Raw genomic sequence first — 27,392 nt, forward strand, 5'->3', positions numbered from 1 at the left:
GCAAAGGCTTGGAGTGCTCAAGCAGCGGCACAGAGGTGTGGAGAGGGAGACGTGAAGGCAACGGTGGATGTGCTGGCAGCGGCGTTGGTTTTATTCTGCCTGCCTGAGGAACAGAATTTATCCAAGAGTTTATAGCTTTTGATTTGAGATATTTTATAAGGATAGTATTTAATATTTGTAGTCATTAAAAGGCTAATATTTTCCAAAAGTTTTGTACCTTGAGTTCCTCTTCCTGAAGAAGCTGCAGAGACACCAAAGAAATAAAACCCGTGCGTAAACGCAATTTGTAACTGTGAAAATGAAAAGCCTGTATTTGAATGCAGACTGAGAAAGCAAGAGACATGCAAACACACCTACATGTTTATACTGACACACATTTGCCCGTGAAGTAAGAGATGGGTTTTGGAAGCGCTGGAAGTAAAGGATTAGGCGGCTTCTTGAGCCAGACAAGAAGCAGAGACCTGCCAGGTGGGCCCTTTCCAAGTCTCTGGGAGCTGCGGGTGCACTGGCAGATACCTGAGATGTCCTGGCCAAGCTCAGAGTCCCAGTCTCACGACAGGAGAAATTGCCCCCTCCCTGGAGCTCAATTTCTCTTCCCATTTCAGGAGATGTCTCTTGCCTGTTGTCCCTTGTGCTCCCCTATGCAAGGGACTGGTGAGGCGCGGTGACCGGTGCCATCTGCCTGCCTCCCAGTGCTTTGGGGCAGCCCTGGAGAGGTGCAGGAGAGGGGCTCAGGGCAGGGGGTTTCAGGGGGACATATGGCGTGCCGGGCAGTAAGTGGGCAAAAGGTGTCCTACAGAAGCTGTGGAGAGGTAAGCTGTGGCCTCATAGGAAAGGGGATATTGGAAAAATAGAAAAGAAATGGTTTTCTTGCCCATCTTGTGAGAAATGAAGGGTTTGCCTTACATGGGGACCAAGAAAGCACTTCTGACCCTGAGATTCAAGGAACAGAGGGAGGGAGGCACGTGCCAGTCCCTCACCATACAGAAGGGAGAAGTGATGAGAGAAGAGAGGGAGGGCTGAAAGCAGCAGGTGTTGGTGCATCCCTACACTAAGAGGTGATAACCGAGCAGCCTGATCTAAACCTTCTGAAGCTTTTTTTAGTAGGGGTTGTTTGCTTGCTTGTTTTTAACTCCTGCTTTTTGGTAGCAGGGCGCACTCAGGGACTCATCTCTCTAGATTGCATGATCTTGGGACCTGGCTCTGGAACGCTGGTGTCTGGGGATCTTGCAGAGCCTGGTGGAAGTCGTAGTCCTTGCAGATCTGCTGGATCATTTGAGTTTCCCAGCTCGAGAAAGATTTCAAACAGCTTAACAGGAGCAGCGTGGGACCATATAGTTGTTTTGTGGGCAGGATGGAGCTGCACAAAGTGTGTGTGTGTGCACCCAAATGCTAAGGCTCAATCGCTCAGAATGTCAGAGGGTGCTGAGGTTAAACATCAGATCTTGAAGCATGTCACTTCATCATGACCTGCAGTTTGCTACCACCTGAGATCTGTTTTACCAGATGTTGTAGTTTTGTGTGGCTGGGTTCTGGTGGAGAAGGGGGGCTGCAGGGGTGGCTTCTGCAAGAAGCAGCTAGAAGCTCTCTGCAGGCCCAAGAGAGAGAAAACACCAGCCGAAGGGAGTGAGAAGATGTAAGCAACCGTGCAGGCACCAAGGTGAGTGAGGAGGAGGGCAGAGACACTACAAGCACTGAGGAGACAGATTGCCCTGCAGCCCATGGAGACAAGCATGGTGGAGCTGGTGTTGGTATTTCTAGTGCCAGTGGGAGAGCTGCGTGTACCTGCTCACCTCTGAGAGCAGAGTGCATTGCTTTAGCTCTATTGTGCGCAGCAGTGGCAGGAAGGTGACCACACACCTCACTGGCATGGTTAGGATCTCCCCATGCTTACGGCAGAGAGAGATTGATCCAAGAGCGTATCTTTTATCTGGTATTTTTGCCACCTGCCGTGGACTGATTTGTTCTACAGCAATAACTGAGCGGCTGTCCTCAACTACTGAAGGGTCCATCCCTGGAGATACTCAAGGTCAGGCTTGGTAGGGCTATGAGTGACCGGATCTAGTGCAGATGTCCCTGCTCACTTAAAAAGTCCCTTGCAACCCAATACATCCAATGAAAGGAGAGGAAAGAAATCTTGTGGTTGTGGATGGGCAACTAGCAACACACATGCAAATTTGAGTATGTTGTGGTTGTGCTGTAGTACTGTGAGGTCACGTAAGGCTAGGGCTTAGAGCCCCAGGGCACCACTGGTGTCTCAGTCTTCCTCTTTGCGGTGGTGAGGAGAGGAGTGTGTTTTCACCTCTCGGTATCAGATCCCGCAGATTTCAGCAATTTGTGCTGTCCTCATTTGGAAGACAAGTACCACGCGCCAGTTGCTGTCTACCGTGGGAGCATTCCCAACTTCCAACCCAGATACACAGCTCTGCGCGGCGGAAGCACTGACTCAGACTTGCAGTTTTGTGGCAGTTGTTGGATCCCTGAAGAAGGAGGTAAGGATGGGAAGGGCTGGAATATGCACTGATGGCCCAGCCAAATGTAAAAAGCACCTTGATTTCAGAGAGAAATGGTTCTTGGAGGCTGGTCCTCATGTGCTGGCTCTGTGTCAGAGTAGGTTGGCTTTATGAAGGATACAAACAAGCTGAGCTTCCTTGACTGATTGAAGAATCTTGAGTGCCCGGCTCATCAGATGGGTTGATTGTAAAGGCGCGAGGTCAGCTAACTCAGCTCTTCCCTTCGACCTCACCTGCAGCTTCTTCTCAGTCCATATTCACAACCCGGGTGATGGAGCCTCTGAGTTCGTGGGCTGGGGATGGAGCACTTGTGGTGCAATCCCTGGGAAGTCACTGAGTGAGCCAAGGAAGGGCTCAGCGGGACAGTGCGCTGCTTGAGTTCTAGAGCCACGTCCCCCTGCACAGTTCTCTCTAGTACTGTTTCTAGGTTTCAGAGACCCCCCTTCATTCTCTTCGATGGATCTGCCCAGGAGCGAGTGATGGGAAGGGGCAATTCTGGTCCTGATCTGGCTCTCTGTCTGTGACAAGGATGTTGGGATAGTAAGGAAGGGTGCACGTCACACCCTGCTCCCTCCACCCCCCTTCCTAGCAATGGCATGGGGAGCCTGAAGTGATTTCATCAGGCAGAGGGTCCTTACACAGAGCAGTAGGGTAAGGAGCCTGCCAGATAGATGCCAGGTGGGAGTCGAAGGGGGCAGGCTGAATGCTCAGGCTGAGCGCTGTGTTCTGGTCTTTCCAGGCATCTCTGCTGTGCTGCAGAAGTGGGCCTTGGGAGAAGTTGCCGCCTTTGCTCTCCGCTATCCCTGTGTCACCAGGTCCATCTGACGGGGCTCCTGGCAGCACTGCAGTGCCTCTCCACAGGGCTCAGCACCTGCCTTGCCAAGAGACCCTGAAGATGTGGTAAGTCCAAGCGCCTGATCCTCCAAGAAGCCGTTCACCTCGCGCTTATTTTCCACAGTCAGCTCTCCAGTATCTTTAGGGAAACTTCTCTGCATGCACCATTTTGTGTATCTCTGTGGATCCAGCACGATGTCAAAACCCGCCTCAAACGCTCTTCAGATCAGGGCTGGTGGTGGGCAGGAGGAGGCAGGATTTAAGAGTACCTTAAAAGCAGGTCCTCACTGGACTCCAAAACCCCTTTTTCTTTGTGAAAGAGCAGCGAGCTGTAGTATTACTCTCGGGAGACAGCAGTGGTACTACCACGTGGAACAAGATACTGTCATCAGTTTAAGGCGTGGGCAGACAAAGGGAGGCTTGTGGAGCAGCATAAAGGTAGTCGCCCTCAGTGCAGACTCCAGACTGCCTTCCCATCTCTTGCTGCTTCAGAGGGGATGTATGTAACAGCGTGAGGCGCTTGGCTGCAAAAGGAGAGAGAGCAGAATTGGATAGGTAAGGCCCAAAGTGAAAAATGACTCCTGTGTTTCAGCTAGAGCTTGGTGAGCAATCAACAACTGGAAGTGTAAAGGCAATTAATCCGCCTCGTATAGTGTTGGTTTTATGGGTTGCATCCCCTCCTTCATCAGAATGGCCATGCTAAGAGAGGTTAGCTCCTTGAATGCTGTACCCCGCTTCTCTTTCTCTCTCCTCACATATTCTTTTATCCTTCATTTTCTTAAGGCCAAGATCAGGCAGGAGAAATGAAGAGAAGACCCTTCAACCTGGTGGTAGGTACAGGGAGTGGCTGTCCCAAAATGACCCATGGGTGGCACTGTGGAAGTTTGGTTGGTTGGTTGAAACGCATCCTGTCCCTGTGCAGCTGCTGAAACTGGAAAGCAAAAGAAAGAAAAGCCCTACCGAGTTTTCCTAATGCTTTCTGAGGGAAAGCATAACTGCACTGGAGGTGTTGGAGGTCAGGTTAGACAGAGCAACCTGATGTAGCTGAAGATGGACTAGATGGCATTTAAAGGCTCCTCCCAACCCACAGTGTTCTACGATTCAACGATTTTTGGGGTCACTCTCTCATGTTAGTGTGCACTGGGAGTTGTTTGGGACGACAAAGGGATTGGACCCAGCTAAATCTGGGAGGAATTATATATATAAATACTATATTATATATATATAATTATATATATATATATATAAAATAAAGCGCCTCTCACTGTATTGATAAACATTCTTTGCAATCACTCTGCCCTCAGAGGTAAGAGCAGGAGTCAGCCTGTCAGTACCTCAGCACTGCTGCTTCCAACTGATTAAAAACTAAGGAAAAAAAAAAAGCCCTTTCTAAGCCCCCAGCCACCCTGCCCACCACTCTCCACTTACAAGGTCCTTTTTGGTCTCTGCAGGCATTCACCTACCACCTATCAAGGGGGCAGTTTGCAGTGACCCCAGCACGAGCGATGCGTGCAAAGAGCAGAGCTCTCTTTCTGCCTCCAGGAAGGGTGTCACCAGGTGCCCACTCCCCAGCATCCCTGTCACCCACCAGCGTGGCAAGTTCCAGCACAATTCCTCAGGTGAGCCCACTCCACTGCAGCCCCACCACCAGCTCTCTCCTTGCACAAGAAGCACAAACTGCCTCATTCCAAAACCAACTTCTTTCCCAAGAGCACGCTAAAATGTATGTGCACTCAGCTCCCTGCGTTCTAGAACATTTGAAGCAAATGGAAACAGAGGCACTCTCAGATTCAGAGGGTGACACATCACACTGTGCCCTGGGAGCTGCTCCTCAGGTGGGATGCCTTGCCCCGGGGTATGCGATGCTGATGCCTGACCCTGTCCTAACAGGGATGTCGCAGCCTGCCACTGCTCTGGACTTCCTGGACTGGGAAGAGGAGGCAGACGAGGGAAGTGCCTGGGAAGTCAGACCCAGAAGTGGGCCTTGGGAGAAGTTGCCGCCTTTGCTCTCCGCTATCCCTGTGTCACCAGGTCCATCTGACGGGGCTCCTGGCAGCACTGCAGTCCCTCCCCACAGGGCTCAGCACCTGCCTTGCCAAGAGACCCTGAAGATGTGGTAAGTCCAAGCGCCTGATCCTCCAAGAAGCCGTTCACCTCGCACTTATTGTCCACAGTCAGCTCTCCAGTATCTTTAGGGAAACTTCTCTGCATGCACCATTTTGTGTATCTCTGTGGATCCAGCACGATGTCAAAACCCGCCTCAAACGCTCTTCAGATCAGGGCTGGTGGTGGGCAGGAGGAGGCAGGATTTAAGAGTACCTTAAAAGCAGGTCCTCACTGGACTCCAAAACCCCTTTTTCTTTGTGAAAGAGCAGCGAGCTGTAGTATTACTCTCGGGAGACAGCAGTGGTACTACCACGTGGAACAAGATACTGTCATCAGTTTAAGGCGTGGGCAGACAAAGGGAGGCTTGTGGAGCAGCATAAAGGTAGTCGCCCTCAGTGCAGACTCCAGACTGCCTTCCCATCTCTTGCTGCTTCAGAGGGGATGTATGTAACAGCGTGAGGCGCTTGGCTGCAAAAGGAGAGAGAGCAGAATTGGATAGGTAAGGCCCAAAGTGAAAAATGACTCCTGTGTTTCAGCTAGAGCTTGGTGAGCAATCAACAACTGGAAGTGTAAAGGCAATTAATCCGCCTCGTATAGTGTTGGTTTTATGGGTTGCATCCCCTCCTTCATCAGAATGGCCATGCTAAGAGAGGTTAGCTCCTTGAATGCTGTACCCCGCTTCTCTTTCTCTCTCCTCACATATTCTTTTATCCTTCATTTTCTTAAGGCCAAGATCAGGCAGGAGAAATGAAGAGAAGACCCTTCAACCTGGTGGTAGGTACAGGGAGTGGCTGTCCCAAAATGACCATTGGAATCCTGACCCATGGGTGGCACTGTGGAAGTTTGGTTGGTTGGTTGAAACGCATCCTGTCCCTGTGCAGCCGCTGAAACTGGAAAGCAAAAGAAAGAAAAGCCCTACCGAGTTTTCCTAATGCTTTCTGAGGGAAAGCATAACTGCACTGGAGGTGTTGGAGGTCAGGTTAGACAGAGCAACCTGATGTAGCTGAAGATGGACTAGATGGCATTTAAAGGCTCCTCCCAACCCACAGTGTTCTACGATTCAACGATTTTTGGGGTCACTCTCTCATGTTAGTGTGCACTGGGAGTTGTTTGAGATGACAAAGGGATGTGACCTAGCTCCATCTGGGAGGAATTATATATATATATACATATAAAATATGACATATATATATATAATGTTATATATATATATAAAATAAAGCACCTCTCACTGTATTGATAAACATTCTTTGCAATCACTCTGCCCTCAAAGGTAAGAGCAGGAGTCAGCCTGTCAGTACCTCAGCACTGCTGCTTCCAACTGATTAAAAACTAAGCAAAGACTAAAAAAAGCCCTTTCTAAGCCCCCAGCCACCCTGCCCACCACTCTCCACTTACAAGGTCCTTTTTGGTCTCTGCAGGCATTCACCTACCACCTATCAAGGGGGCAGTTTGCAGTGACCCCAGCACGAGCGATGCGTGCAAAGAGCAGAGCTCTCTTTCTGCCTCCAGGAAGGGTGTCACCAGGTGCCCACTCCCCAGCATCCCTGTCACCCACCAGCGTGGCAAGTTCCAGCACAATTCCTCAGGTGAGCCCACTCCACTGCAGCCCCACCACCAGCTCTCTCCTTGCACAAGAAGCACAAACTGCCTCATTCCAAAACCAACTTCTTTCCCAAGAGCACGCTAAAATGTATGTGCACTCAGCTCCCTGCGTTCTAGAACATTTGAAGCAAATGGAAACAGAGGCACTCTCAGATTCAGAGGGTGACACATCACACTGTGCCCTGGGAGCTGCTCCTCAGGTGGGATGCCTTGCCCCGGGGTATGCGATGCTGATGCCTGACCCTGTCCTAACAGGGATGTCGCAGCCTGCCACTGCTCCGGACTTCCTGGACTGGGAAGAGGAGGCAGAGGAGGGAAGTGCCTGGGAAGTCAGACCCTTTGCTGAACCACAGCAGGAGCTGCTCAATGCCCTGACATGGCTCAGCAGCGATGACTGGTAAGAAAACACCTTGTTTGCTCTTTCTCCCTGTCAGTGTGCAGATAAATGAGAAGCTTTTTTCTAGTGCCTCCGAGGCCAGGCAGCTCAGATGTCCAAAAGGAACTAGTGAAACCACTCCAAAGCAGTCCCAGTATAAGCTTTTGATTTGCTTCCCTATGTCCTCCTGCAAGTGAGTCCTGCAAGTGAGTGCCTGCAGGGAGTTGCTTTTTCTGAGAAATGCACTAAGCCATGGTGCAGAGATGCCCAGCCTGTCATTTCCCCTGAAGGAGGGAAGAAAATTTTTTTAAAAAAGGTAGACACAGACAAGAGTAGAGTCCTGAGAATTCCAGAGGCATGTTGGTTGTCCTTTTGATTTCTGGGTCAGCATCGAGTCACTAGGGCTCCATTCACACTGAGATAACGGTGAAACCCCTTCCACAATCCTTCTCCTTGTGCAGCCTCTTTGTCTGGCCCCTCTCCCTTTTCTCTTCCCCCTTCCTTTTTGGTGCCCTGTGAGGTGCAGAGAACTGCTGCAAGTGTGGGAGTCTGGGTTAACACTCAGGGACCGCAGTGGGGAAGGGTCCCCAGTCCTGGCCTGCAGTCCCAGCGAAACAGTGAATGTATCACATGCCAGCTGACAGCCTGGGCATTTCACTGCCCAGTTCTTGGGTGGGGAGAAAAATGAATCTTTCTTGAAATGGCTTTTCAGGGAACAAAAGGCAAAGGGACTCTTCAGCATCAGGTGCCTGGCTATCCGCCACTCCGAAGTCCTTCTTCCCAGACTTCGTGATGTTTCTTTGGCAGTTAGCAAAGAGGTAAGAACAATGTGTTGAACTGTGTCCCCTGTGCCTCATCCATGGGGCGTAGAGTAGACACGTGCTTCTTCCTTTACTTCTCTACTCAGTGTCTGCCTCGTAGCTATTAAGAAAATGAGGCCTAAAAATGGCAATATGTCACTTGTTCTGTAGGATCTGTCTGTACATATAGATATCCTGACTGGCACGGAGGGCATCTGTCTGCCTCCTCTTTGAGCTATTTAGCATCTTGTCCCTCGATCTTAAAACCCAACCCTTGCTTTAATGAATTTGCTTGTCTTCATAAAAGGGCCTAAAATCCAAGCAGTAAGCATTATGGGCTGAGCAGCACACTTTATGCTTAGGCGTTCGGTCTCCTTCAAATTGTATTGTAAAAGTGAAGTTGTTTGTGTCAGAGTAAGTGTGTTTCTGTGCCTGTGGTCTCTTCTGCTTGCTCTTACTGTGCTTCCTTGGCCTTTTCCTGGGGGGAAGTGAGTATCTTTACCGGGTGATTCTTACATTTCCCTTCATGACTTCCCCAGGTGAACAACCTGCGGTCCAAGGTATCTCGCTTTGCAATTGGCACACTCGGAGAGCTCTTCAGGACCTTGAAGAAGAAAATGGACCATGACGTTGATATGATATGTCAGGCCTTGCTCCAGAGGATGGGGGACTCCAGTGATTTCATCCAGAAAGGAGCCAGTCGATCCTTGGGGCTCATGGTGCAGAATGTGACTCCTGCACGAGCCATGACTGCTCTCATGGCGAGTGGAATCCAGTAAGTAGTTCTTCTCTTCATGCTATCGTTTGCCTTTGTGTGTGTGTGGGGAAGGGATGGGAGGCAGAAGGGGAATGCTGGTCGGGAAGGGTCCTTTCTCCTGCACCATGCGTGAACCCGGTGGTTAGGTTCTCTGGTCAACTTCACTCCCTTTGTTTTCACAAAGGGAGGAGGGACAGTGGCAGTTCCGGCAGTGAGCACCCTTTGATCTTTCGCAGTGCTAAGCACAGAGGCACAAGTTAAAACCCAGCATCATTATCCCATTAACATGAGAAATAAGGAGGTTCATTGCTGGCACACAGAGCGTGTGGGGGAGAACCTGCTAGGTGCAGCACAGCCTGCTCAACAGGCGGGGCCCCTGCTGAGAGAAGCCTGACCACCACTGTCGTTCCAGCTCCATTTTCTCTCCAAAGTGCTGCTGCAGGTTAGCCTTAACCTGGTAAGCCATTTTACAGGCAGCTTCCCAGGCTGACACCCAAGGGATAGCTGAAGCAAGTGCTGACCATCAGATCTTTGTGCCGGGCCTGTTTCAAACAGGCTCCCCACCCTCTGGAAAGGACAACGTGGCTAAAACGACCGCTACCCTTTCCTCAGCTTTGGAAAAGGGCAAAACATTGCAACGTACCTCTTCCCAAAGCTCAAAGCGGTTGTGTGGCTGGATATTCTGCAGCTTCCTGCCCCACAGGGATTTTTCCCGCCATTTTTTGTCCTCGGCTGTGCAGATTTGCAGGTTTCTCTCTGGCGCCTGCAATGGGCCTCTGTCCCCCCACCCCACTGCGGTGACTGTGGTGCCTGCAGACTTTGTTACATTTCCTCACTCCCTTGTCTAGGGGCAAAAAGCGGCTGCTTGTGGGGTTTTTTTCTCCTAAATGTGATTCCCAGAGGCACTGTGGCCGTTGCTCATGGGCTCGGCCTTGCTCAGCGGCACGTCCGGCCTTGCGCCCGGCTGGCGGTTGCTCTCTTGGGCCTGCAGTAGCAGCTTGCTGCTTCTTGCAGAAGCTGCCCCTGCTCCCTGCCCCTGCAAAAGCAGAGTGGAGATAAACAGGTGGGATAAGCCTGAATCCTGCTGCAGTTCTGTCAGTGTCCTGGGAGCCCCCTGACCGGTCAGGATGAATTGTCTTTCCCAGAATTGCCTCTCAGACAGAGGGAAATGAAAGGAACTGAGCTGTCACATAGTCCAGGGAGCTGGAATTCCTCCCTTTCCCTTCCTTTGTAAAATGCCAACGTTTGTATTTATCTGAGGCCAGGATCTTGTGCAGGTGGCAAAAGCTGCAGCGAGAACACATGCCTCCTCCTCAGCTAGGACAGGGAGCATGCTGTGAGCAAAGCCTGTGCTCCTGGCTTTCCCTTTCCCTCTGTTCCAGTGCTTGTTCTCTTGTTTGCAGGCACCGCAATGTCATGGTGCGGAAGTGTGCGGCTGAACACCTCCTGACGACGATAGAAACAATCGGGGCTAAGAAGCTCCTCTCAGGCAAACACATTAATACCGACGAGCTGGTGAACACGGTGGTGAGGCTCGCTCAGGATTCTCATCAGGACACAAGGTGGCGATCTTGATCAGTTACAATTTCATAGCGCCAAACCCAATCCCCCCTATTTCGATTCTTAGTTTAAATTACTAGATGCTAAGAACACACAAGCAGCTAGCTGCCCCTCTGCATACATGTAGTACAGAATCGTAAATAGCAAGCGTGAGGCGATTTAGCCCAGTTTCTCCCTCAGCCAGAGAAGGGTGGCTTCCTGGGCAGTGGCAGTAAGTGGAACTAAGTATCTCTTTGCTGAATAGGTAATAGGCATTACACGTGACGAGTTTAAGATCTCAGCTTATTTCATGGGCGCGTTTTCCTGGCTTATTGCCAGGGGAGAAGAGACAGGAACGCTCAGATGCAAAAGCAGCCATTCCTTTTTCTCTTTCCTGTGTCAGGTATTATGGACGGCAGATGCTTAATGTATTGATGAGTCATCAAAATTTTGCCAAGTATTTGAACCAATCTGGCCCCTCACATGATTTGAAACAAGTCATGGAAACAATCAAGAAGAAAGTAAGTACTTAGCAGGAGAAATGCCTCTTTTCTGCAAGAAGTGAGAATACTCATGTGAGATTATAGATACCCGATCTTATTTCTTCTTCCACTGAATCGTTTTGATCTTGGGAATGAAGTGTTGCACCTCAGCCTGTTTATCTGCAGACAGTGAAGGAACTAGTATGGTTAGAAATGATGTGTGTGGATTCTGAAGATCAGCCCCAAACAGGAAAGGGAAGGAGAAATTGCAAATATACAAAAGATGCACAGGGCAATCACAATCCTGCTGTGTTGTCATGTGCTGTGGAGCTGGAGGAAGCTTCATCAATTCAGCATCCAGAAGAAACTCTCTCCCCTGCCTCCACTTTCCCCAACCCTCACCCCCATTCCTTTTGACTTACTCTGCAGGAACAGGGAGAGTGAGTGTGAACCAAATTCCTCTTTGTGCTCAAGACTAATGAATTCAGGATTTTCTACTGCTGCCCATTAATGTAGCTTCATCAATTCAGCATCCAGAAGAAACTATCTCGCCCGCTGCCATTTTCCCTACCACTATCCGCCCAGCCCCCCGCCACCCTTCCTTTTCACTTACTCTGCAGGAACAGAGTGCGTGTGAACCAAATCAACACGTAACACAATGGGCCAACCTCCAGAGAGTCAAATACTTTCCCACTGTTCCCTTTAAGAAGGCCTGTCCCCTACCAGATTCCTTTATTCCTATTTGTGCTCAAGAGTAATGAATTCAGGATTTTCTACTGCTGCCCATTATGGTAGCACCTACAGCCTTGTGTTTCTGAAACAAAGAGTAGACATCCCTGAATCGCTGGCATCTCTCCCTCTCTACGACATGTTTCCCTAAGCATGTCTTGGTAGCCTTGATCCTGGTTTTTACTTGTGTTCTAAGCAAGTACTTTAAAATTTGATAGTCTATAGCTTCATGTTTTTCTTCTATAGGGAGTGGAAGGTCGTAAATGTGAGGCTCCATCTGCCAAGGTCCACAAGAATCCTAGGAAGAGCAGTTCAACGATGCCTCAGGACGAGCTGCCTTCTGATGGAGGGTACTGAGCACTTCCATTCTATCTGACAAAGCACACGACAAGCTTTACCAGCCTCTTCCTCAGGACATTCTTTCTGGTAGAGATGAGGCCGGACAGAGGTTGTTGCCTTGTCCTACACATCTTCCTTTTATTTTTCAGCTTGAGATGTGGCTCTGACAGACGCCTCTTACCCCGTCGGGCTGTGTGTCACAGGTCACTTCAGACTGCGGAAGAAACCAACCAGCTGCAGGAGCTTTACAGGCTCCTGTCAGACAAGGATTTTGAATCAAGACTGGAGGGAGTGGGGCTCCTACTAGAGTACTGCAAGAGCAGCCCCCAGCTCCTTTCCAACAACATTGTCCAGGTACATAGGGGATCTCTACTGCTCCTTCCCCCTTAAAGCCCTTCCCAGCCCTTAGTAGCCCCCGGGAAAGCAGTGACATTGTGCTAGCAAGTGCTGCCCTGACAGGAAGGATTGAGTTACCCGGTTATCTTGCTGGGTACTTGTTTCTACATCCCTTCTTGAAAGAAAGACATTTGAATCCAGCTTTCATCTTCTTTGTTTTCTGAACAGATTTTTGATGTGTTTGGCCTGAGACTTCGGGATTGCAACAAAAAAGTGAACCAGCAGGCACTAGAGGTCCTGGCTTTGATGATACCCATGCTCAGAGATGCCTTACACCCAGTGCTGGTCTCCCTGGTGCTAGCGGTCACTGAGAACCTCAACTCAAAGCAGTCGGGGATTTATGCTGCAGCCACGAAGGTGCTGGAAGCATGCATTGCTCACCTAGGTAAGGCTGAGCTCTGACTCCTCTGCCTCGGAGCCAACTCAATCCCGAGTCTGCTGATAGCTTGTGCTGTCTGTGAAAAAAGTTCTGATGCTGCAAGGAAAACGTTGCTTGGCTGATCAAACTGGTGAGGCTGGACTCTTGCAGACCAATGCAGGCAACAGTTATGGACATGGGGACGTGTCAGCTTTCTCACCCTTGTCCTTTGAGGAGAGAGAAGGTTGCTTCTGCAAAGCTCCAGGAGGTTCAAGCTCTTCACTGCTTACATGTGATTTCAATTGTGAGGGCTCTGATGTGCAATGTTTAACACAGCTGCTTGTAGAGCACTCAGGTTTGGATTGACAAATGTGAAAGGAGAAATTTTCTTTTTTAATTTCATAATCCTCAAAGTAAGCTTGAGGAAAACCAGAAGAAAAGGACTCAGAAACTGGAAGAATTTTATTGTAGAAAGTGCCCTTACCCTTGCCCTCCCTTCCCCCCTCTTTATATTTGGTGCCTTAGAACCTCAGAAGAGTGAGCAGAAATGACTGTTTCTCTTTCAGATAACACGCTGATGCTGCAAGCCCTGGCCCAACGAGTGCGGTCGCTCAGTGGCCAAGCTCTGCTCGACGTCACAGCACACATCTCAGGTATCACCTGCTGCAGTTGCTCTCCCCTTCTGAGTCAAGAAGTGTTGGAGGGACTATTTAGAGGGAATGCCTTGTCATAGTGGAACAGCTGATAAAGCGTGTCCCTCCTGCAGAAGGCATATACCAAAATGTATTTGGCAGGGGTTTGTCTGTTCTGAAGTGGGGTATAATACTGTTGTTTGCTTTAAGGTTGTTAAGAAGCTTTTCTTTCTTGCTCGACAGAGCTTGTGACATGGGTTTATCCCCGGAGACCCCAAGCTGCCAAGCTCTACGGCCTGCCCACTCTCTGGTTCCTCTTGGGAAGAAGCGTCCTGCCTGTGCGGAGTGGCAACATCAAGGCTGTGGTGACCAAGCTTGCAGTTGCCCTCTACCAGCTGATGGGCTCCGAGCTGCAGGAGTGCGCTGCCAGCCAACCTCAGCATGTGGCAAAAAGCCTCACTGACATCTTAAGAGCTGAATGCTGAGCAAAGGCTTGGAGTGCTCAAGCAGCGGCACAGAGGTGTGGAGAGGGAGACGTGAAGGCAACGGTGGATGTGCTGGCAGCGGCGTTGGTTTTATTCTGCCTGCCTGAGGAACAGAATTTATCCAAGAGTTTATAGCTTTTGATTTGAGATATTTTATAAGGATAGTATTTAATATTTGTAGTCATTAAAAGGCTAATATTTTCCAAAAGTTTTGTACCTTGAGTTCCTCTTCCTGAAGAAGCTGCAGAGACACCAAAGAAATAAAACCCGTGCGTAAACGCAATTTGTAACTGTGAAAATGAAAAGCCTGTATTTGAATGCAGACTGAGAAAGCAAGAGACATGCAAACACACCTACATGTTTATACTGACACACATTTGCCCGTGAAGTAAGAGATGGGTTTTGGAAGCGCTGGAAGTAAAGGATTAGGCGGCTTCTTGAGCCAGACAAGAAGCAGAGACCTGCCAGGTGGGCCCTTTCCAAGTCTCTGGGAGCTGCGGGTGCACTGGCAGATACCTGAGATGTCCTGGCCAAGCTCAGAGTCCCAGTCTCACGACAGGAGAAATTGCCCCCTCCCTGGAGCTCAATTTCTCTTCCCATTTCAGGAGATGTCTCTTGCCTGTTGTCCCTTGTGCTCCCCTATGCAAGGGACTGGTGAGGCGCGGTGACCGGTGCCATCTGCCTGCCTCCCAGTGCTTTGGGGCAGCCCTGGAGAGGTGCAGGAGAGGGGCTCAGGGCAGGGGGTTTCAGGGGGACATATGGCGTGCCGGGCAGTAAGTGGGCAAAAGGTGTCCTACAGAAGCTGTGGAGAGGTAAGCTGTGGCCTCATAGGAAAGGGGATATTGGAAAAATAGAAAAGAAATGGTTTTCTTGCCCATCTTGTGAGAAATGAAGGGTTTGCCTTACATGGGGACCAAGAAAGCACTTCTGACCCTGAGATTCAAGGAACAGAGGGAGGGAGGCACGTGCCAGTCCCTCACCATACAGAAGGGAGAAGTGATGAGAGAAGAGAGGGAGGGCTGAAAGCAGCAGGTGTTGGTGCATCCCTACACTAAGAGGTGAGAACCGAGCAGCCTGATCTAAACCTTCTGAAGCTTTTTTTAGCAGGGATTGTTTGCTTTTTGGTTGCAGGGAGCAGTCAGGAAATCATCTCTCTAGATTGCATGATCTTGGGACCTGGCTCTGGAATGCTGGTGTCTGGGGATCTTGCAGAGCCTGGTGGAAGTCGTAGTCCTTGCAGATCTGCTGGCACATTTGAGTTTCCCAGCTCGAGAAAGTTTTCAAACAGCTTAACAGGAGCAGCGTGGGACCATATAGTTGTTTTGTGGGCAGGATGGAGCTGCACAAAGTGTGTGTGTGTGCACCCAAATGCTAAGGCTCAATCGCTCAGAATGTCAGAGGGTGCTGAGGATAAACATCAGATCTTGAACTGTGTAACAGCAGATTCCCAGAGTTGCTGTGACCATCACTGATTGGCTCCCCCTTTGCCAACGACTCCGCATTTGAGTGTGCTGGTGTTTACACTGCTGTTCTGAAGGAAACCTTCTAGCTGCTTCTTGCAGAAGCCACCCCTGCAGCTGCTGCCTCCTCACCCCCTCCCTCCCTGCCCTTTCTCCAGCAGAATCCAGCTATGCAAAACCACAACAACTCTTCAAAGCCCCCCTTGCCATTTTTTGAGTGGCAGCTGGCAGTGGTAAAGGAGCTTACAATGACTCTCTTGGTGCTAATAGCCATGCTCTGGAGAAATGGCCAGAGGCATTTTGCATGTTTGATCTCTGCAGCCTTTTAGAGCAAAAAGTAAAAACTCTGTCGCCTTTGAAGTCTGCTGTGAAGATTGTAGAATGTGCACATCTGTCACTGCCTGCTGCTGGGTCCTCGACAGCGGCCAGCACTGCGGTTATGTTCTGGCTGTCAGGTACACCCTAATGCCACATCCCTTGTGATTCCAATGCTGCTGCATCAGCGCATGCACACCTACACAGATGTCTATACATGGAAACATTTTCTCTACACAGTAGTCCTCCTCTGTGCCTGCTGTCAGTGCATGTAGTACATCAGGCAATGAAACTGTTTATTATCTTCATAGACACCTTGATGAGGAAATAGCGTCCACTCTCTGCAAGTACACTGATGACACAAACTGGGAGGTATGGCTGACACCCAGGAACACTGCGCTGCCATCCAGCGAGACCTGGACAGGCTGGAAAGCTGGGCAGGGAGAAACCAGATGAGGTTCAGCAAAAGCAAGTGTAGAGTCTTGCACCTGGGAAGGAATAACCGCTTGAATCAGTACAGGCTGGGGGATGACCTGCTGGAGAAGAGCTCTGTGGAGAAGGACCTGAGGGTCCTGGTTGATGACAGGTTGGCCATGAGCCAGCAGTGTGCCCTGGTGGCTAAGAGAGCCAATGGGATCCTGGGGTGCATCAAGAGGAGTGTGGTCAGCAGGATGAAGGAGGTGAAAACCTCCCCCTCTACTCTGCCCTGGTCAGGCCCACCTGGAGTATTGTGTCCAGTTCTGGGCTCCTTGGTATAAAAAAGACAGGGACCTCCTGGAGAGAGTCCAGCAGAGGCTATGAAGATGATTAAGGGCCTGGAGCATCTCCCCTATGACGAAAGGCTGAGTGAGCTGGGGCTGTTCAGCCTAGAGAAAGGAAGACTGAGAGGGGATCTGATTAATGTTTATAAATATCCAAAGTGTGGGACACAGGGGGGAATGGCCAGCCTCTTCTCAGTGGTCTGTGGGGACAGGACAAGGGACAATGGCCTCAAGTTGGAGCACAGGAAATTCCTCACCAATATGTGGAAGAACTTTTTCACAGTGAGGGTGACAGAGCCCTGAGACAGGCTGCCTAGGGGAGTGTGGAGTCTCCTTCTCTAGAGATACTCAAGACCCATCAGGATGCCTATCTGCAGTATGAGATAGAGAGCCTGCTTTGGCAGGGGGGTTGGACCCGATGATCTTTGGAGGTCCCTTCCAACCCCTCTGATTCTGTTACATTTAAAAAAAAAAAAAATTCTGTCAATGTAAGTATCCAAGTAGTAGTACATGTTATTTCAAGAATGGAAATTGGCAATACTAATAAGATGACTTTCATATGGATATAAATGTGCCAGGACAGGGATCTCTATTGCTCTGACTGCTGTATTATTCTGGCAGGTATTTATTTTCAGCATCATCCAGGGCAAATGAAAGCTCGCTCCTGTTTGCCCAGGGAGGAGCCACACCCCCCAGCTAACTCAGGCCAATGGCTCTGGTGGAAGATTTTTCAGGCTGGACCCCTGCATCTGTGAGACCTCCCTGAGCAGTCTGGCAGTTGCTGGCAGGTACTGCGGTTTCATTCTCCAGTGGCCCTGCGATTAATTCTCCAGTTGAAGGTAATTGTAGCAGCATGTCCCTCTTCTGATCCTGCCCAAGTCTGACAGTATCTCGTGTTTCACACCTGTAGAAAATGATATTTTTTAAAAACTTAGAACTAACTCTTGTCTCTGTAAGAATTGGCCTAAAATAGACCCTAGCTACAGGAAAGTCGTCTGCCTCTAGGCAGCTCCCTCAACTGGTACAGCCCTCTGAGTACTACCCACTTTTGTTATTCCAGATTGGCAGGGATTAAGTTGTGGAGAGAAGCCAGAGGGCTATCAAAAGGGACTTTAGGGCATTGGGGTCATTAGTTAGAGGTGTGGGAGCACAGCTGGTGTTTTCCTTCATTGCTTTAGAAGCAGGGAAAACACTTAGAGGAGCAGGGAAACACACGTGATTCGTGACTAAGAGGCTGGTCCTGACAGTGGAATTTGGAGTTTGGAGGTTTTTTGATCATAGGATAGTTTATTCAGCACCAGGGTTGCTGGCAGAATGTTGGGTCCACCTGTCCCAAAGGGGGACAAGGATCATAGCCCATGAGTTGGCAGGGCTTGTGGAGAAGGCTTTAAACTAGATCTGAAGGGGGATGGGGGCAAAACCTTAGCTAGAAGTGAGCTAAGAGGCAGTGTGTCAGAGTCAGGGTGGGACCAAAAGTCTAGCTGAAGTGTGTCCACATGGCTGATGATAAAATATGGGATGGCATGGCACAATTGGAGGTGCTGTGTGTGAGTTCCTTAAGTCCACTCCAAGATGTGTGGGGTATGTTGAAGCACATCTGAAGTGCTTCTACACCAATACACGTAGCATGAAGAACAAGCAAGAAGAGCTAGAAGTCCTGGCTTGGTCCCAGAGGTATGACATCATTGGCTTAAGTGAAACCTGGTGGGAAAAGTCCTGTCACTTGTGTGTGGCGATGGATGGTTACAGGGTCTTCAGAAGAGAGAGGCAAGGCAGGAGAGGTGGGGGGGGTGACACTATGTAATGGAGGGACTGAACTGTGCAGAGCTGTCAGTTGGTGACAACACCATTGAGAAAGTCTCTGTGCAAGGATTAAGGGACAAACAAATCAAGGGGATGTTGTAGTGGGAGTCTACTATGGACCACTTGATGACATTGATGAGTTATTCTTCAAGGAACTAAGAGACACCTTTAGATCATCTGCTCTTGTCCGTATGGGGGATTTCAGCTTGCCTCCAAAACGTTAAACCTAGATATGGGGAAAGCAAATTTTGGACTGCTCAGGGAACTGTGTACAGCCAATGGAAGCAACATGAGATGATTACCGGGATGCTGTTTGGGTAACGAGTACCACCATGATAGCACACAGATGACAATACTGTACCAACAGAGACTTTCCTCAGGGGGATGTTTCTTCAAAATTAATCTATCCAGACTATTCCCCATCTCTTCTTTATCTCCACACATGGAGATTATATCTACAACAATGCTACCTTACCCAGAACAAAGAGGATAATGGGTGCTTATCCCACAATGGACACACTTAAAATTGACACTTATTAAGGCATCACTCCTGTCTCCCCAAAAGGGAGATAATGTATCTATGGCACTTAGTGCACTTGGCTGAAATATAGGACCAGCACTTGTGACAGATTGGGCAGGTGCTAGTTCCTGCTTCACACCCCCAGGATCTGATATTATTTGACCCCATACTTCCTCCTATATACTACTGATTTTTCACACTCTTTACATTTCCACAAATTACTTGTTTAAGCTGACCTGAGTTAAAAACATTATCCCAGTCAGACTAGTTTTCCTTGCATTCACCACACCAAAAATTGGTTCAGAATCATACAACAGCCTCCTGTTTACATATAAAACATTCAAATAGAAACGATGGTTTAGAGGAAATACCTTTGGGCCCGTGTACAGAACACCAGGGAGCAACAGCTGGTTCAAAACTTGCTGTTCAGAACTCAGTCACTCACCACTCAAACGGTTCGTCAAATCTCAGTCAGTCTTCAATGATTCAATTAATTCCTTATAACAATGCTTTCAATCAGTTCCTTATAACAATATTCAAAGTCAATACCAATCAATGCCAATCAATCAATGCCCCAGAGCAGTGACTCTGTGAGGGAATCAAACCCTGGTCTCCTGCATGACAGGCAGGAGGTCTCCCACTGAACCACTGTTACAGAAGTATGCAGCAGGTCTCCACACTCACTCTGTGCTTACTTAAATGTTCACTGTTCAAACCCCTCGTTATCAAACAGTGCATGGTCCTGGGTTTTTTACAGCAGATGACAGAAATGGCCACAACACACTCCTGCCACTATAGAAAGGAGGAGTCAGACTGACCGAGGATTCCCATATGAAACGTTGCTACCACCTCTGATGGGGACTCCAAACCCACCTTCCCGGGGTGAGCACCAATGCTCTTTCTCGTGTAGGACATCTCCTCACATCAGGTATCCCCTTCCCAATTGTAAACATACCTGGTCTGCTAGCAATGGTCCTTCTCTATCCCTGCGGTGATCTGGGTGAGTGGGAGAGTCCTCCTGAGAAATACTGGGGATGTTCAGAGGAGTCCCATCCTCAGCAGGTCCCGAGGAGTCCCATCCTCAGCCAGACAGAGGGGTCCCATCTGGGTTGCCAAACTGATGTGTGGAAGCAAACCTCACAACCCCTAAAAGGCAGGTATAGTTACTGCAGTGCTGGCTGCAAGGGGGATCGCTCCTCTGAACTTGCACACCTAGGAGACAAATCAAGCCTCCTTTTACAATACACAAGCATCTGCATTCACTACGGGGCTGGGTTATTACAGTCAGTTCGGGGGTAGGCGTGATTATTATAATTATTTCTCGGGACTATTAGCATAAGTCCCTGCCTCCTGGCGCAGGCGAGCTGCCATCTGCTGGTGGTCTTTGGGAGTCTTCTGGAGAAAAGCTCGTAGTCTTCCTCGCAGTGTGCTCTTCACCTCTGGTAAGGAATGCTGAGTTGTCTGGTCTCCAAACCACAGAACTGGCCCTAACTAGATGGTTACTTCACAAAGACAATTGAGTCCCTTCCTTACATACAGAGTTCCTTTCTTACGTGCAGACTGTTCACAGAATCACAAGGTGGGAAAAGACCTTTGAGATCATTGAGTCCAACCATTCCTGTCCTATGCTAAACCATATCCCTAAGTACCTCACCTACCCGTCTGTTAAACACACCCAGGGGTGGTGACTCAACCCCCTCCCTGGGCAGCCTGTTCCAGGCCCCGACAACTCTTTCAGTGAAATTTTTTTCCTAACACCTAATCCATTCCTGTTATCTTCTCTGTGCCGACAGCTCAAGGCTTCTTCCTTACCTTGGCTCTGTAGGCTGTTCCAGGTCCCAACATTTGCTGAGCTACACTAGATTACAGTAACTGCATTTAACTATTTATCCTCTGAATCGATCTGAGTCATTGGTATACAGTTCGGATTTGGACATTGGGCTGTCCTAATGTGTAAGTCTTATGAAGTTACTTCCCTGGACTAGGAGAGACCTGAGCTGAACGTTACTGGGGCTTCTGCTGAGCTATGGGGCTGTTCCTGGGTAGGAACTTTTTTTAGTTTCAACACCTCAGGACTGAGATGTTTAGCAGTTTGGTCAGTGTGCTTATGTAGTGTTTGAAAGTCCTGGGAAGTTACTTCTCTGAAAGAGGAAAACCTTGACCCCTAAAGTTCATATAGCTGCTGTTGGGCTACCTGAAGAGGTTTCTGGGCAGGAACATCTTTCAGTGCTGGCATGTCAGGTTGTGGAGCTCTTGTATGCCTTTGAGAATTTGTGTAGGTAGGCTGTCGTGGCTGCTGAGAGTTATGGACGGCGATGTGAATTTGCCAGATTAGGACTACTGTGATTGCAAAGTTAGGGCGGCATCTTGTGTTCTCCCTTGGTAGCTCACAAACCAGGAACATCTCGGTACGGGCGTCTAAAGTTTCATAGCACTTGGTAGTTTTCTGATTTGTAGGTGGGCTGTCCTCGTGTGTGAATGTTCTAAAAAGATACTTCCCAGGATTACGAATACCTTGAGTGAAAGTTACTGGAGCTTCTGCTGAGCTATGGAGGATGTTCCTGGGTAATAAGATTTTTCAGTATCGGCACCTCATGTTTGGGACGTTTAACAATTTGGGCAGTGTGCTTATGCAGTGATTGACATTCCTGGGAATGAAATAAGGAATATTCAACTTCCTTGAAATAGGGCAACTTTGACCCCCTAAAGTTCATATGGCTGCTGTTGGGCTACCTGAAGAGGTTTCTGGGCAGGAACATCTTTCAGTGCTGGCATCTAAGGAAGGCAGCTCTTGCTGTCATATCTGCTGAAAGTTGTGGAAGGTGATGTTAATTTGCTGGCCTAGGACTGGCCTAGGAATGCTGTACTACTGTGATTGCAACGTTAGGGTGACATCTTGTGTTATTCCTTGGTAGCTCACAAACCAGGAACATAGCTCAGTACTGGCGTCTAGCTTGATAGTACTTGGTATACTTGTCTTATTTGGACAGTGGTCTGCCCTCTTGTGAAAGTTCTAAAAAGTTACTTCCCAGGACTAAGAAAACCCCAATGAACGTTACTCGAGCTTCTGCTGAGCTATGGAGGATGTTCCTGGGTAGGAGCCACAGAAGTACCAAACATTACTAGACACCGGTGCCCAGTGTACTCTACCACCGTTAAGCTATGAAGGGTCAGAACCCATCTACAGCAACTGACTCTACTAAAAGCTGAAGTGAGTCTAATGGGGAATGACTGGGAAAAACACCCCATTGTGACTGGCCCAGAGGCTCTGTGCATCCTGGGCATAGACTACCTCTGGAGAGGGTATTTCAAAGACCCAAAAGGGTACCAGTGGGCTTTTGGAATAGCTGCCCTAGAGAGAGGAAACCAAACAACTGTCTCTTCTGCCTGGACTCTCAGAAGACCCTTCTGTTGTGGGGCTGCTAAAGGTCAGAGAACAGCGGGTACCAATTGCTACCATGATGGTGCACAGATGACAATACCACACCAACAGAGACTCCCTTATTCCCATTCAGAAACTGATTCATCAACTGGAGAGTCAGGGAGTGATCAGTAGAACCCACTCACCCTTCAACAGTCCAATAGGGCCAGAGCAGAAGCCCAATGGAGAGTGAAGGCTGACAGTGGACTATCGTGGCCTCAATGAAGTCACACTGCCTGTGAGTGCTGCTGTGCCAGACATGCTGAAACTCAGGTATGAACTGGAGTCAAAAGCAGCCAAGTGGTGCGGCACCACTGACACTGCAAATGCTTTCTTCTCAACTCCTTTGGCAACAGAGCACAGGCCACAGTGTGCTTTCACTTAGAAGGGAATCCAGTGCACCTGGAATCACACTCAGTACACCTGGAATCCCCTGCCTCAGGGGCCAAAAGACAGCCCCACCATCTACCATGGACTGATCCAGACTGCATTAGGACAGGGTGAAGCCCCAGAACACCTGCAGTATATTGATGACATCATTGTATGGGGCAACACAGCAGAGGAAGAAAAGAATCCCAATTCTGCTAAAATCCAGTTTCACTATCAAACTAAGTAAGGTCAGGGGACCTGCTGGAGAAAGCCAGTTTTTAGGAATAAAATGGCAGGACGGATGTCATCAGGTCCCAGTGGATGTTCTCAATACAACAGCATCTCTGTCTCCACCAACCAGCAAAAAGGAGACACAAGATTTCCCAACACACTGTGGGTTTTTGGTGAATGCACATCCCAACCTAGAGGCTCAATTGTAAACCCTTCTCTACTGTGTAACCTGGAAGAAACATTTCCAACAGGGCCCTGAGCAGTGACAAGCCTTTGAACTGATCCTAGGGGAAGCTGTCCAGGCAGTAGCCCTTGGGCCCATCCAGGCAGAGCCAGATAGAATGTGCTCTACACCGCAGCTGGGGAGAATGGCCCTGCCTGGAGTCTCTGGCAGAAAACACCAGGGGAGACCCGAGGCTGAGCACTGGGATTTTGGAATTGGGACTAGAGAGGATCTGAGGGCCCATTACACTCCAACAGAAAAGGAAAGACTGGCTGCATATGAAGGGGTTTGAGCCACTTTGGAAGTGATTGAAACTGGAGCCCAGCTCCTCCTGGCATCCTGACTGCCAGCACTGGGGTGGATGTTCGAAGGAAAGGCCCCTTCTACACACTATGCCACTGATGGAGTAAGTGGGTCACACTAATCATGCAACAGGCTCGAATTGCCCAGGAACTCCAATCACCCAGGAATCCTGGAAGTCATCACAGACTGGCCAGAAGGCAGGAATTTTGGAACGTCACCAGAGGAGGAGGTGATGCATGCTGAAGAGGCCCCACTGTGTAGTGTACGGCCAGAAAATGAGAAGAAATATACCCTGTACAGCGATAGGTCCTGTCACGTTGGTAAATGTTGGAGGTGGAAGGCTGCCTACATGGCAAGTTGCAAAAGCTGCCAAAGAATGCGGCGAATCCAGCCAGTTGGCAGAAGTAAAAGCCATTTTGTTTGGATTTAAACATTGCCAAACAAGAAAAGTGGCTGAAATTGTACCTCTGCACATGGATGGACTCATGGATGCTGGCCAATGCCGTGCGGGGGTGGTTGTGGCGCTGGAAACAAAGCAACTGACAGCACAGAGGTAAAACCACTGTGGAAAGACATTTCTGCCCAGTTTGAGAACCTAACAGAGTACCTTACCAACACAATGATAACACATAGCATTGCAGGACAGACAGAGGGACTGACCCAGCACCCTGTCCCCACTCAGACTGCCCTGAAGGCACCTACAAGCACCCCTCCTCGATCAGTCCCTTTTATGGCCGAGTGATGTCAGGGCTAATTCAGCTCACCTGGGATAACTCAGCTCACCTGTGCTGGCTGCTTGGGGGGGTTGACTGTTCTGGCCAGAACCAGGACAGTGTCTCAGACTGCAGCATCCAGAGATGTATTTACTCACCAGATGCGCTTCTTTGATGGCTTTGCTGACCAGAGAAAGAGCAAACACAGCTGTCCAGGAAGAGGCTTTCTGGGATGCTCTATAAATGGGAGATTCTTTGGGATGCTCTATAAATTAGGCTCCATACTGGCTAGCTTTTTAGGACCCCAAACTGGCACCGCAAATACTTACGTTACCATATTTCTTACTGCTGCTTTTCATTCTTTTATTCAATCCTACCTGTGTATCCACGTCTATTTTCTTTTCTTATAACCTTTTTAGCTTATTTTTATCTTTCTAATGTCTTTGTGCTATTCCCTGTTGGTTTGTTGCATATCTGCATATAGGTGTTCTATTCTATATCTCCCAGATCCTATTGAAAGCTTTCAATATGCTTTTATCAGTCTCCCCCCTGCTTTGGCAGGGGTTGTGTGTCTGGTGTCTTTCTCTGCCCATGTGACAGCTCCTGTGCTCACAAGTGTGACCTAGTCCTTGGCTGTTCTTCAAGCAAATACTGCTCCTTCTATGATTTCCCCATACCCTGGTTCTTTCTCTCTCACTGTAACACCTCTTGGACACACCACTTTTTATTCCTTCCCTTTATTTAAGTGCTTTGGTGACCTCCCGTCCGTGACAGCTGGTGCGGAATCTTCTCCCAACTCTTTTCTTTTACCTTTGTAGTTTGTTTCAGTGCCACAAACTCTGTCTCCCTTCTTGCATCTTTCCCCTCTGCTTGTCCTCTCACATCTCTGAAAATCTCATGGAAAAGTCCACTCTATGAATCCACTACTTTCTTTTCCATTTACAAACCTTCCGTGCTGTTTTTAATCTCCAGCTGTCAGGCCAGAGGTCCTGTCAGGCTGTTGAAAGCCTCCTGGCTCTGCAGCAATGTGCTCTTCTCTCTCTCTCTCCATATATTGTTCCTTTCTTCTTCTTTCCTATTACCAGTCCTGTATTTCTTCCTCCCTTCTTCTCTTTTAAGCGGCAGCACCAGTGACTTTCTAACCCCTTGCCCCAGAACCCTCTTGTTCTCATCCCTCCTCTTTTTCTTGAGCAAATTGAACAGAAAATAGTTTCTCTTTTGCTGTAAAACTACCTCTTGGACCTGACCTCTCTCTTCAGATGTCACCTCATCTCTCAGTTGATGTGATGCACTGCCAGGGACATCACTTTTCTGTCTCCTTTCTCTACCCTGTGGCATTTCTTTGCCCTGGTTTTCAGCTGTGCTTCCTTGTCTGCTGGGCTTTTACTCCCTCCCCTTTGACCCCCTGCAGCAGTCAGGTTTCCTCCACATCTCTTCCACCCTGGCTGTGTTTCTCTGATGCTTTCAGTGCTTTCCCTTCACCTCTGGGCTGTTAACATGGGGTGTCTCATTTTCCTTTCTCTGCTCTCCTTTCCCCAGGTCATCTCATTCATCTCCATGATGTCACCTCTCCTCTCTTATTCCTTCCCCTTTTTGGAGACTGCCAGTGAGGTGCCAGTAGGAGCCACAGCTGAAGACAAGGTATTTGGGTCTGAGATCCTCTTCTGTGTCTTGGCAGCAGGTTTTTGTTTTTTTTTTTTCTTTTTTTCCTGCTTGTCAAGCCTGTATCGTCTTAATGACTTGAGTGCAGCTCTGTACAGTGTTCTAAGTGGTGTCTTCACCCTGGGTGCAGTTTCCAGTCACTGACATCTCCAAACAAACAAAAATATTTATTGTTTATGATAATATTATTTACCCTTCTTAACAGTTATTCCATAGAAGCCAGATGTCCTGCTGCAACTGACTGCTCCCCTCCCCACTAGCAGTGAAGCCATGTACAAGGCCTTGTTGGGGTTTTTCATTACTTAAGCCTGGCATTAAGGGGTCCCACCTCAGGTTCTGGCTGCTTTTCTTATGGTGGTGAAGGTGGTGGTGTTTCCCACGGCAGCCCTGCTGCCAGCTCAGATGTAGGTTTGGTGCATGGTCTCTAGCTCCCCATACAAGATGAAGCCCCTGGGCTATCCTGGACATTCACAGAATCACAGAATCACAAGGTTGGAAAAGACCCATGAGATCATCACATCCAACAATTCCTGTCCTATGCTAAACCATATCCCTAAACACCTCATCTACCAGTCTTAAACACACCCAGGGATGGTGACTCAACCCCCTCCCTGGGCAGCCTGTTCCAGGCACTGACAACTCTTTCAATGAAGGATTTTTTCCTAACATCTAATCTGGCCCTGCCCTGGCACAGCTCAGTGCCATTTCCCCTTGTCCTATCACCTGTCACCTGGCTGAAGAGACCATTGCCCACCTCTCTACACCCTCCCTTCAGGTAGTTGTAGGTGGTGATAAGGTCATTGTAGGCAGTGATAAGGTCTGTAGGTGGTGATAAGGTCATCATTCTACAGTGATGCCCAAGCTGGGTGTCTACAGATGTAGATGGGGGGCATGGCTCTCCACCATACATACACTACACCTTAATATATATTTGATAAGGATATATATGTAGATGCACAATGTAAATACATATATATGTATGTAGACATTTCTATACCCCCATATACAGGTATATATAGGTGTATATATGTATGGGGTGTGTATATATATATACAGGGGTCTGTGCATATCTATAGGGAGAGATAGATATGGGGTGGATATAGTGATATATACATAGATGTGTGTATAGATAGATGACCTACCCACAACCCTCTCTCTATATCTCCTTATATATAATGGGGAAGTTGATACTAATAGGGGTATGTGTGCATTTATCGTGTGTATCTATGTAGGTATAAGCATATACAGCCCCCCTGCACACCCCCCACATCCCTCCATCCATGTATAGCACTCTGCCTATAGACCTAGCTCGGGGACGCTCCTGTGGAGAAGTCCCTACCCACCCACGGTGACTGTCGCTCCGGTACACCTCCTCCCCAAGCTCCGCCCCCCCCGATCTTCCTCCTCCTCCTCTTCTTCCCCTGTCACGGCTGAGGGCGGGGCCGCACGACTGGCAGGGAGGAGGGGGGGTAACGCTCTACGACGTTGTTTGTCCCTCCGCTGCCCCCATAGCTGCTGGTGGGGGTGCCATAGCGACATGGCCTAGGCCGGGGGGCGGCCTGCGCTCGGCCCCGGCGGGTGGGGCGCGGGTCAGCGGCGAGGGCCAGGCCGCCGGCGGCTGGAGCAGGTGCGGGCCCGAGCGGCCCGGCGGGGATGAGCT

General features: G+C 49.1%; 1 protein-coding gene across 1 annotated transcript; it reads left to right on the forward strand.

The window, feature by feature from the left end:
* Positions 1-7,315: 7,315 nt before the first annotated feature.
* On the forward strand, positions 7,316-13,951 carry LOC311189468 (TOG array regulator of axonemal microtubules protein 2-like; the record flags this gene model as incomplete). The annotated part of the gene is made up of 10 exons (XM_084261132.1): positions 7,316-7,455; positions 8,147-8,252; positions 8,774-9,009; positions 10,395-10,553; positions 10,934-11,051; positions 11,988-12,091; positions 12,230-12,434; positions 12,645-12,861; positions 13,401-13,487; positions 13,710-13,951. The coding sequence occupies 10 exons, from the start codon at positions 7,316-7,318 to the stop codon at positions 13,949-13,951; spliced, it is 1,614 nt and encodes a 537-aa protein (XP_084117258.1).
* Positions 13,952-27,392: the final 13,441 nt, after the last annotated feature.

This window comes from Gallinula chloropus (assembly GCF_964237585.1).
Source record: "Gallinula chloropus genome assembly, chromosome: 3".
Taxonomy (NCBI): domain Eukaryota; kingdom Metazoa; phylum Chordata; class Aves; order Gruiformes; family Rallidae; genus Gallinula; species Gallinula chloropus.